Here is a 10,416-nt window from a genome sequence, read left to right on the forward strand (position 1 = left end):
AACTCATTTCCGTTTCCATACATAAACAAATAACTTATCCTGAACGGTGCTGAAACTTGTAGATGTCAACAAAAGCGCGACGCGATACGTAAAGCAATTGACTATTTCTGTGTTCTTGTAACTGTCAACTGTCACTTTCCTTTTTCATTGCATCTTGGACAGTCTTGTCATTATCGATCCAACCATCACCTTACTACAGTCAAACAGCCGAAGGATAATGGATTCGCCACTCCTCCCCACTCTCTCCCGCTCTAATTACTCTGTGGACGAAGACAACAATGGCGACGCCTCACTTTCCCTTGCCGATCTTTCAATCGCTTCTGATGGGCCAGATGGATTGAGCCCTTTGCCGCCGCCTCGACAGCTTGCTCAGCATAGTCAATCTCAGATAAAATCACTGTATGCGCAGGAGTCCGGACATATCGGGGCTATCGGTGGAGCGGGAACTGAGAGTAGTGCCACATTAGGATCGACTTCAACGAGGGAGAACATACCACCCACTGCCATTTCTAATGACATCCAAGGGGATACGGGAACAATTTTTATGGGTAAACCAAGGTTTTCTCTGTTTGCGCCATCTCGTCAAGCGTATGAAGATGATGACCGGCAGTCGGTCATGGAAGAGGAAGGTGACAAAAGAACCTCAGCTATCGAAGGCAGGGATGATGTGACCATATCGAATGAAGATTACGAAAGAGAAGAAGACGGAGAAGAAGAGGACGAAGAACGGGTTCGACCACATGAACATTCCAGACAGCGTGATTCTGACGGGGAGAAGAAACTTCGCGAGAGCCTGTATGAGCTGAGAAAATTCAACGAAGTGTTTGAAGGATTTATCGGATCTTTGGAAGGCGTCAAGGGACACAATGAGGTAAATTCTGCATCTTAATTTTCCTTGATTCTCAAGTACAATATCTGACAGAAGGCGAGCAGAGGCTTGCTGAAAGAGTACAACAAACTTCCTTGCTGCTGGATGAATATACAGCGATTCTCGGCCAGGCCGAGCATACCCAGCGGTTATTGCTCAATCCTCGCTGGACTGGTAGCTCAGATGTACGTCGTCCTTCTCGTCAACGCTTGTCTAGGGATGCTGACAGAGTCTCTTGTGTGACAGGATGCAGCAGCGATAGCAGCTGAAGAACAAGCTCGTGCAGCCGCCGCTGCTAAGGCCCTTGAGGAAGCTCAAGCCGCTGCTGAAGCTGCTCGAGAAGCAGAAGAGCAAGCGAGGAAATCTGCAGAAAGAGAGAGGGCTCAAAGTGAACTCCGAACGAGAGGTGGGGGAACGAGGGGTAGAGGTACAGTAAGGGGAAGCGGGTTGGCTAGAGGAAGCAAGTTGGCTAGAGGAGGAAGCGGATTGGCAAGAGGAGAAAGTGGATTGGCTAGAGGAGGAAGCGGATTGGCTAGAGGAGGAAGCGGGTTGACTAGAGGAAGAGGTGAGTGTTTCTCTCTGAGAGACGTAGGTGCAACGGTATTCACGCGTCATCCAGGAGTTGGCACCAGTGTTACTAAGCCCTCAGTGGCTCCTCCAAGACCCGAAAGTGCTACCGCCTCATCTGCGGCTCGAAGAGGAGGAAGTACAGGTACAACAGGGAAATACTCACATGTGAAGAGCAGCGGGTATGGCCCTCGTCAAACATAAGTATTACATAGAATTACAAAGACCCAGTATAATGCAGCTTATTGGGATACACAAACGTCCCTAACTTGTTCCCCTAATTTACTACCTCTGAACCTCTTTAAACCTTCGATAAGCTCCTTGTCCTCTTCTGTCAACACATCTTCCCGCTTCCTCTTTGATTCTCCGGCGCTTCTACGTTCGGTTCCTTCAGGATGAAGACTTGCTAGCTTGCGTTTCATGACCTTGACAAACTCCTCCCCAGGCTGCTTTTCGGACATCAGTGCAAAGGGAAACATTTCCCCCTCTCTGCTCTTCCTTCCCGGCTCCAACCCCTCTCTTCGTTCCAAACCTTTGATAACAAAGCGTCCTGAAGCATCAACACACGGTTCGCATGCGGGGAAAGTCATGCGAGTGAGGTTGATCAGTTCAACCGGCGTAAGTAACCTGCTTTCCCGTGGTGCTTGTGGCAATGGGTTTGGCTCAGCAGGGAAGGACGCGGGAGAAGGTTCATTCTGATCTGATTCTTCGACAGTGGGTGGTTGGTCTTCTTCTCCCTGTGTGTCACCTAAACCAGCGTCTTCAAAGGCTTTGAGTGACTCGGCGTGATTACGCAACTCAGCCTCCTCGTCTGAAAGGCCATGGTGACCATTCAGATGGGCATTACCGTTGCTCGTCCCGGACACTCCCGTGAGCAAGGAGGAAAACCTTGCAGCATAAGAAGTGTAAAGGTCCGTCTGGGTGATATTTGACCCGTTTGTTCCTGGCTGGCTCTGAAAAGAGCTCAACAACCAACTGCCTGCTCGCAGAGGCTCGACTAGTCCTTCCATCCCTCTTTCCCACTCTTCGGGGTCGACTTCCCTATCTTTCCTTCCCTGGGCTTCGTTGTCTCCGAGTGCGTCTTCTCTCTCTTTGTCCTTCTCCTTCAACCCTTTCAGAACATATTCTCCATCATCTCTGGCCATTTCGCAGCCTGGGAAGGTAGCGCAGGCTAATTGTATGAGGTCTTGTCCACCTAATAAAGGAGTAGATGAGGAGTATGGGTCAAATCGATGACGATACGAATTGTAGAGGGTTAGTTGGGGAACTTGAGAGGTAACCGGGGCAGAACGGTATGTTATTTGTAACCTGTGGAAAGTTGGTGTTGTTCTAATTGTCAGGAAATATGACTCACCATCCCGAAGCTCTCCCAGGTTCCTCCATCTTCTCTAGTTGTTCCAAGCCCCTCAATTTGTTTCTTCGTTGCCGGAAATATTCTCTGACCTTGTTCCAGGGTCTGCCCGTCCTGGCCGCCAGCCTTTCAAGCTCTTTCCTATCCGGGTTGGGATTGCGGGCATATGATTCCCGAAGAATAGCAATTTGGTCATTGGCTGAAAGAGGAGCGGATGGCCGAGGAAATGTATCAGGCAGGGGTGAACGACGCAGCGTCGATGGACCAGCAATGGAAGTCGCAACGCCGGTCGGCGACAGGGCAGTGAATGGTTGTCGAGAAGGCGGAAATACCGGTTGACGAGGGTGGTGTTGCGAATTTGACATGTGGGGTTCTTCCCGCATGTGGATGTCCCTCTCATTACCGTTCGAACCTTGTCGGCAGGTCTCTGTTTCTTCTGCTTCTTGTCTGTCCGCATTAGCCTGTACATGAGCAACAGCCGCTTCTATTGCTTGAGCTGCCACCTGTTTTGCAAGCTCCGTCTGCATATCTGTCTGGCCAGGACTGTGTGTATCCCTTGTATCCCGCTCGTGGCGCATATCTAGATGGTGATGGATGTCATGTCCGAGCATGTCGCCTTGTTGCTGTCGCTCTGGCGAGGGATATTCGTCGGCGATATTGGACTAGGTCATAGTTGTCAGCCCTGCTTGTCACTATACAGCTGAAGGCGTACGCACAGCATCCTCCGGACCTCTTGGGGTGTGCATGTCCTCGTTCTTGCCCTCCATGATGGTGTATGCAGGTGAATTTGGGCCGGAAATTGTTGGATAGAGATGTGGATTGGATATTTACACCCAAAACAAATAACCGGCGCAGGGAATTGTTGGGCAACCAAATATTGCACTTTCTCCCAGAATTTCAGATTTCCAAGTCCGCAAAGTCACAAACTGAACTCATACTAAAAAAAAACATCCACAACCTTCCACCATGGCAACTCAACTCCCCCCGCCAAAACGGCAGAAGTCGGCCTATTCGCAGTCCCAAATGCCCAAGGTCGAAGAACCGGCGAAAGACGTCCCCTCAATTGTGGTCCAGTTCAAATCGGCAGAAGATGGATCCAGTCTTGGTCCTGCGATTAACTTGCCTGCTGATACCGCCAGGGATGCTTTACAGATGCTTGTAAACAAACTTAGGGGAGAGGTCAGTGTCCGATTCATTCGTTGCACAGCCGCTGACTCTAACACAGGATGAGGATCCTCTGCCGTACGCTTTTCATCTCGTTCCTAAAGAACCTTCAACTTCAACGACTCCGGCATCTGCTCGAGTGCAAATCAATAACTCTATTCAATCCGATGCTCTTGAAGCTAAAAAAAGTACTTTCTCTCCGGAAGACGTGTTTGAACTATGGTGTGAGCCGCAAGCGGTTTTTAGGGTTAGAAGTGTTGGGAGGTGCAGTGCTACATTGACTGGTGCGCGAGCTCTCTGCATCTATATAGTACTGAAACTGACAGCCACTGCAGGCCATTCATCGCCAATCCTTTGCTGTGCTCAGTCTCCTACTGGTCGGTATGCTGCCACAGGTTCGGGGGACGCCAACTGTCGAGTGTGGGACATGGAGACTGAGACCCCCAAGTGGACTCTCTCGGGCCACAAGGGTTGGGTTCTGTGTGTGGAATGGGATTCTCGGGAGAAGATCCTTGCTACAGGTGGACATGACGGACAAGTCAGGCTCTGGAATCCAGCCACCGGCCAACCTTATGGTGCGCCCCTTTTGGGCCATACCAAATGGGTTACTGCGCTGGCTTTCGAGCCTCTCCATCTCGTCCCTAAGAGCTCATCTGGGCCACGTATTGCATCTGCTTCAAAAGATGGCACTGTTCGAGTTTGGAATACGTCTACCAGAAAGTTGGAGTTTGTACTTACCGGCCATGCCGCTAGTGTCAACTGCTTAAGATGGGGAGGTGAAAATGTCATATACACAGGAAGCAGTGACAGAACTGTCAAGGTTTGGAGCGGCGTTGATGTGAGCCATCACTTATTGTAGACATAAAGAAACAAGGAACTGACAGAATTACAGGGCAAGCTTATTAGGACACTCTCAGAACATGCCCATTGGGTTAATACTATGGCACTCAGCACAGATTTTGTCCTGAGGACTGGTCCATTCGATCACACTGGCAAGACCCCTACCAATGACGAAGAAGGTAGGCACAACCTGATAGTTTCACTTGCTTCGTCTGCTGACATCTTCGATAGTCAAGAAACGGGCGGAGGAGCGGTACAAATCCGTTATCACCAACCAGCCCGAGACTCTCATTACTGGTTCTGACGACCACACCCTTTACCTTTGGCCTGACCAGGCTTCCTCGTCCTTCTCATCCACTTCCACACCCAAGAAACCTCTCGCTCGGCTGACAGGTCATCAAAAACAAGTTAATCATGTTGCATTCTCTCCTGACGGCCGAATGATTGCCAGTGCAGGTTTTGATAATGCCGTCAAACTTTGGGAAGGAAGGACAGGGAAGTTTATTGCAAGTCTTAGAGGACATGTGGCAGCGGTATACAGGGTTGCTTGGTCGGCGGACTCGAGGATGTTGGTTAGTGCAAGCAAGGACACAACGCTCAAAGTAAGAAAGTTTAATTCGTACGTAGTAAGAATCTACTAATCCACCGTGGTAGTTGTGGAACCTCAAAACTTACAAGATCCGCGTCGACCTTCCCGGCCATACTGACGAAGTGTACTGTGTGGACTTTGTTGCAGACAAGGTCGTCAGTGGTGGCAGAGATAAGACCGTGAAGATGTTAGTTCGCCAGTAGACGTCGGATTGCCTTTCTCAATGCTGACCCTTGTTCGTAGTTGGAGGAATTAAAACTCGATGAAGAACGACCCACAGATCGCAGACTGAAACCCTGGCATGCTGTAACATACTTATTATATGTCATCTGCATATGCATATTTTAGATTCAACTGCCCACCCAAGGCGAATATCGCCTGCGCAATGCCGCAAATGTAGTGAACATGCGCCCAGAAACATCGGATTATACACACCCATAAGAATCCCATCACTGCTTAGACCAGATTTCCATCGGTGCTCTCGAAGGAGCTGACACACCATCCATCCAGTTTCTAGAGAAGTTACGCTTTTAGCTCCACTGGGTAACCACTGCCTTTGAAGTCAGCCAAACCAAAATTTGGTTGGCGATGTGCTCGTAAGACGTGAGGCAATGTGATAAGACCTTACTATATTTTCGGGGATCACCATTGCCTTGACTCATAGTATAAGGATTTAAAGTAAAACCAGGACACATTTCAAAGATTGTCTCGCCCACGTTAAGACGAGACCGGATGAGAAAGCCTAACCTTAATCAAATAATTGTTATTGCCATTCTCCTTCAGTGTGCGTTGTTCTTGAAAGACTGACTGAAATTCTTATCATAGTGCGCATCGATGTCATCCCCAAGAATGATAATGATACGATGTGCAATGCTCCTTCCTTCCGGCTTTCGTACTAAAGACGGAGGAGTTGCCGATCTTCTTCCTGAGCTCCACCGGTGTGGTACTTATTTCTCTCAATCTTTTATCGTCCAGCCGTAGTGACTTCAGATCCAATTCGGGGAAAAACAACTTTGGTGGTACACCCTTTCAGAATATGGAGCTCGTTCGATGGTCAGTACGATCGATTATTCATCAGATCAAAGAGCGCGTTCATTTGAACTGATCGTTGTTGTGAGTTTCCGTCTGTCGGCCGTCCAGAAGCAGAAATCATGGGAAGGTAGATTGCATGGTCACGATGAGTAATGCTGTTCGCACTAATCCTGAATGAAAGAGGGGAACAAAAACTTCGTTGTTTATTACTAGTACCGTGCGACGAGGGAACTCATTTGAACTGTATCTATCATCACTCTGGTGGAGAACATCTGGGTCAGTTGTTTGCCGAGGTTAATTTAATGCTAGAGATATGTTTCATATATGATGCAAACCCTTGTTACGAAGAGTGAACCCTGTGCATACATCATAATAGTACTCCGGGGAATCCCCTACGCAGTCAGACGGTATTTACCGCATGCGTCCTCGATCGACTGAAGAAGAAGACCGATAAATGGTGGACAAACAAACAGTATGACGCAATGGTAACATACAATTCTTACAGTGATAGATGCAGCCATCATAGAGCAACAAACACAAATACATCCTTATGTGAAAGATACAATTAATTATAACACAATTATGACATGATAAAGTTCCATAGTAGGTGCTATATGATGAATGGCAGTAAGTCACGGCTGGTGGGAGACACTGCAGTAGCGAGTATACGTAACGACGCGAACTGCAGGCCCTGCCGTCGTTTCAATAATACTTTGCGGTGTCTGTCTATGGGTATGCGTCCCAGCCGCGCAACGGTCGCACTCCTTATTTACTTGCACGGTAGTAGGTACACAAGCGATGTCTTTTTAACCCATCATGATGCATGATGCCTGCTGTCGGTCTTGGATCTGTAATCTTTGAAACTTCCACAAAAAGCATATTTTGAAAGCTAAAGGGAAAAACGAAGGCAGAGGACAGAGACGGAAGAGAAAAGGGCCGACGGTTAGTAAATTACATACTACACGTATTGCGGGACGCAGAAGGCAGAAGTGAACAAACAACCGGGGTGAGTAAGAAGAAGTCGGAGGTGCCAGCGAGTAACCAAACAGCGCGTCGCGGTGACACCTAGCCCATACGTTATTAACCGATTAGCTACTTTTTATCGGTCTAAAAATTCTGGATTTATGATGGATTTCAGGGTGTGAAAAAGGCGTGTACCTGAGGGCGGGACGAGTCCAAGGTTTCTGGGTTGTTTGTTTGGCGGGTTTTAATGGAAGTGGCACTCTGGGGCGGGACGAGTTTTGGCGACTGGTTTCCCTTGAGTTTCGCCAGCGTGAACCACAACATATTACTTTCTACTTTCTTCGCATCAAACAATTTGTATATACTGTACATACCCCCATGTCCACTGCTGAACGTTCTCCGCTTTCACTACAACCTCCTCTCAACGATGCCGACCTTTTCTCCGACTATCCCTGTCCACCAGGTACGCCCACCACAGGCATGTACGCCCGAGACGGACTGTGGGATGAGCTGGAGGGGATAGACGCGTCTTCTTCGTCGGGCTTGAACTGGGAGAACAGGTCTTCATCCCCAACTGTCTATTGGTCTGCTCAGACTTCTAGGAAAACATCACTGGTGCCCACTATAGATAACGCCGGTAAGAGTGTGGGGAGGCGAGGCACTTTCTTTGCAGACAATGAAAGAGGACCTACGGTGAGGAAAAAGGCATCCAACGGGGAGAGGATTTTGGGTGTGGATGAGCCGATGAAAAGAGTGGTGAAGCAAAAGAGTTTCAGGATGCTTAGTGGAATAGCTCTGGGGAAGAGAAATGAGCTGAATGTGCAAGTGGCAGAGGATGTGGATGATTCGGTGGGTCCCTAATATGCTTTGAACCCAATCCATGGCTAATAAGAGTCTAGTTTGAGGCCCCTCCACCAATGCTGTCATCTCCATCTACATATATATTGTCTTCCCCAGTGTCAATCACTTCCCCTTTGCAGTCACCGATCAACCACACATATCCAGGCAATTATTACTCTTCTCCTAGTAATTACCCTTCCCCATTACATGACTTTGGTCCACCCCTCACATCGCCATCCAATCGTCAGTCCTCCAAGGAGAATGTCAAGCCATCACAGTCGTCAATGTCTTCTTCATGGAAGAAGGGTATGCGCAAGCTTTTTAAATCCAAGTCGCAGGCGGCTCTGCGGCAATCCCCCCAACAATCTAACCAGCCCCTTCCACCACTTCCAACAGGCCGCAACAATCATGTTTCTCATACTCCTCCCGCCGGCGATCGACGCGCCCCTCTCGGAGAGTTGAAACGCAACAACATAATGTCTTTCTTTGCTCAGTCAACTCCGGAGGGGAATGAGCGCGGGTTTACTCATCCTTCTCTCCCCCCCGATCCGTTTGAATCTCATCTTGATATTGCTGCCGACCCCTCTGCCTTACGTCCACCTTCACCATTACGTCCTAAGCTGCGATCAAACTCGCCCAGCCTTAGAGATCTGAAAAATATGCTTTCTTTACCGTCACGGCCGAAGATAGCCAAAGCCAAATCATTAGCGAACCTACGATCAATGTCGACGAGGAAAATCAATCCTGAGATTGATGAGATGCCTGTAAACCGAACTGAGAAAAAGGATGCTGTAAGAGGATTAGTCCAGAGGCCTGATGTCGAAAAGAAGGAAGACTCTCAGAACGATCTTCAAGGACCGCCGCTTCACCAACGCGTAGATTTACCTGCTCCCAGTCCACCTCTTTTACCCCCTAATCCACCTTATATGATACGTTCCATTTCTAGTGGACCCACAGAGTTAGGGACACCTCCAAACGTTCCTTTACCGCCCCCACCCATTGCCACACCGCTGTCGGACTCTTCATCATCCACCTCGCCAATTAAAAGAAGTGGCTCAACACCTATGCTTTTGCCGAGATCCAGGTCGACTAGCATGAGCTTGAAATCACCACCAACCAGCTCCTCATTCTTTGATCTGTATGAGCAATTGGGCATTTGGCCCAAGGGTGAGAAGGATGAGAAAAAGGACGACGGCATTGTGGGGAAATCAGAAGAATCGGTCGAGTCTGACCCGGAGAATACACCGGCTGACGGTACTGTCAAGGAATGCTCGGGCGAAGTCAGCCCCGTTACCGACCTGATACCCACCAAAACGATGTCTTTGTCTTCTCCAGTCGTCGGGGCCAGCTCCGGCTGGGGACCTATGTTTGGAATTGTTTCTGAAGGGTCGAGCTCTCCTGTGGCGCACAGACCATCTTCTGCCGGTGTCCCTTCTTCAGGCGCGGATGCCAACTCGGATCAACAACAACCGCAACAAACTTCATTATCTAATCATATCGACCCCTCAGGAGAACTCACCAACCCCACAGAGGAGATAACCCCAAACGCGAAACCATCCTCCTCCAGAAGCAGCAACTCCTACCCTGCCGCCCTAGAAATTTCCACCTTCACCGTAGACCCAAGACTGTCTAGCGATACACAACCGACATCCGTCGCCATGTCCATCAAGAACAGCAGGACTTCAAGGATGTTTGGTGCCTCCAGTGACAAGTCTTCGAGAGATGAAGTTATTGATGCGAGAGAAGACCTGGATATTGGTGGAACAGAAAAAAATGGTGATGATGAGGACGACCTGCCACTATGTAGGATTCATCCAGACGCTGCTGCTGCCCAGCAACAACGGCGTGAAGTTCGTGAAATACGGGAGAGATCCCAAACACTCTCTAAAATTAAAGTGCGTGGACGTAATCCTGGTGGGGACACGGACTGGGATGGCGAAGGCGGTGTGCCGGCACATGTTTTGACACGGAAGTTGGAGGCAGCCTTGGCCATGATGGAGCAGACGGAGCAGACGGATCTGGCGAAATCTGTTTCGCATCAACATGTGTCTCAAATAGGCGGAAAGCCTGCTCTCCCTCCTCTTCACATAAATCGTCGTCCAACGCGGTCCGATTCCTCAGCAGCGCGGAAGCCGAGCCCCATCGAAACCATTTCCAACAACCCCCAATCGCCTTTACCCCCAATCCCCAAACCTCCTACGA

General features: G+C 49.2%; 4 protein-coding genes and 1 pseudogene across 4 annotated transcripts in view; 3 read left to right on the forward strand and 2 right to left on the reverse strand.

The window, feature by feature from the left end:
* The first annotated feature begins 121 nt into the window (after positions 1–121).
* On the forward strand, positions 122–1,698 carry CND05430 (hypothetical protein). Its single transcript, XM_570539.2, has 4 exons — positions 122–871; positions 934–1,053; positions 1,115–1,433; positions 1,488–1,698. The coding sequence occupies exons 1-4, from the start codon at positions 218–220 to the stop codon at positions 1,637–1,639; spliced, it is 1,245 nt and encodes a 414-aa protein (XP_570539.1). The 5' UTR covers positions 122–217; the 3' UTR covers positions 1,640–1,698.
* On the reverse strand, positions 1,626–3,591 carry CND05440 (conserved hypothetical protein). The gene is made up of 3 exons (XM_024657094.1): positions 3,503–3,591; positions 2,790–3,448; positions 1,626–2,743 (listed from the first exon to the last, which is right to left on the reverse strand). The coding sequence occupies exons 1-3, from the start codon at positions 3,551–3,553 to the stop codon at positions 1,678–1,680; spliced, it is 1,776 nt and encodes a 591-aa protein (XP_024512760.1). The 5' UTR covers positions 3,554–3,591; the 3' UTR covers positions 1,626–1,677.
* A 132-nt stretch (positions 3,592–3,723) lies between these two features.
* Positions 3,724–5,737, forward strand: CND05450 (conserved hypothetical protein). Its single transcript, XM_570541.2, has 7 exons — positions 3,724–3,965; positions 4,012–4,234; positions 4,286–4,788; positions 4,843–4,969; positions 5,022–5,392; positions 5,445–5,566; positions 5,623–5,737. Exons 1-7 carry the CDS (start codon positions 3,753–3,755, stop codon positions 5,633–5,635), a joined length of 1,572 nt encoding a protein of 523 aa, XP_570541.1. The 5' UTR covers positions 3,724–3,752; the 3' UTR covers positions 5,636–5,737.
* A 1,952-nt stretch (positions 5,738–7,689) lies between these two features.
* Positions 7,690–10,416, forward strand: part of CND05460 (hypothetical protein) — a 4,063-nt gene continuing 1,336 nt past the window's right edge. The window contains exons 1-2 of the mRNA XM_024657095.1: positions 7,690–8,223; positions 8,274–10,416. The exon at positions 8,274–10,416 is cut by the window's right edge and continues 177 nt beyond it. Coding sequence (XP_024512789.1) covers positions 7,753–8,223; positions 8,274–10,416 — 2,614 coding nt within the window. The 5' untranslated portion in view covers positions 7,690–7,752. The remainder of the gene's footprint in view (positions 8,224–8,273) is intronic.
* Positions 8,287–10,416, reverse strand: part of CND05470 — a 3,323-nt pseudogene continuing 1,193 nt past the window's right edge.

Source organism: Cryptococcus neoformans, assembly GCF_000091045.1.
Source record: "Cryptococcus neoformans var. neoformans JEC21 chromosome 4 sequence".
In the NCBI taxonomy this organism is placed as follows: domain Eukaryota; kingdom Fungi; phylum Basidiomycota; class Tremellomycetes; order Tremellales; family Cryptococcaceae; genus Cryptococcus; species Cryptococcus deneoformans.

Coding starts and splice junctions, on each gene's coding strand:
- CND05440 (XM_024657094.1), bottom strand. CDS start 3,553: ATGGAGGGCAAGAACGAGGACATGCACACCCCAAGAGGTCCGGAGGAT. Junction 3,449..3,502: donor CAAGAGGTCCGGAGGATGCT/GTGCGTACGCCT, acceptor ACTATGACCTAG/TCCAATATCGCCGACGAATA. Junction 2,744..2,789: donor CCTGGGAGAGCTTCGGGATG/GTGAGTCATATT, acceptor AACTTTCCACAG/GTTACAAATAACATACCGTT.
- CND05430 (XM_570539.2), top strand. CDS start 218: ATGGATTCGCCACTCCTCCCCACTCTCTCCCGCTCTAATTACTCTGTG. Junction 872..933: donor GCGTCAAGGGACACAATGAG/GTAAATTCTGCA, acceptor GAAGGCGAGCAG/AGGCTTGCTGAAAGAGTACA. Junction 1,054..1,114: donor GCTGGACTGGTAGCTCAGAT/GTACGTCGTCCT, acceptor CTTGTGTGACAG/GATGCAGCAGCGATAGCAGC.
- CND05450 (XM_570541.2), top strand. CDS start 3,753: ATGGCAACTCAACTCCCCCCGCCAAAACGGCAGAAGTCGGCCTATTCG. Junction 3,966..4,011: donor TAAACAAACTTAGGGGAGAG/GTCAGTGTCCGA, acceptor ACTCTAACACAG/GATGAGGATCCTCTGCCGTA. Junction 4,970..5,021: donor CCCTACCAATGACGAAGAAG/GTAGGCACAACC, acceptor CATCTTCGATAG/TCAAGAAACGGGCGGAGGAG.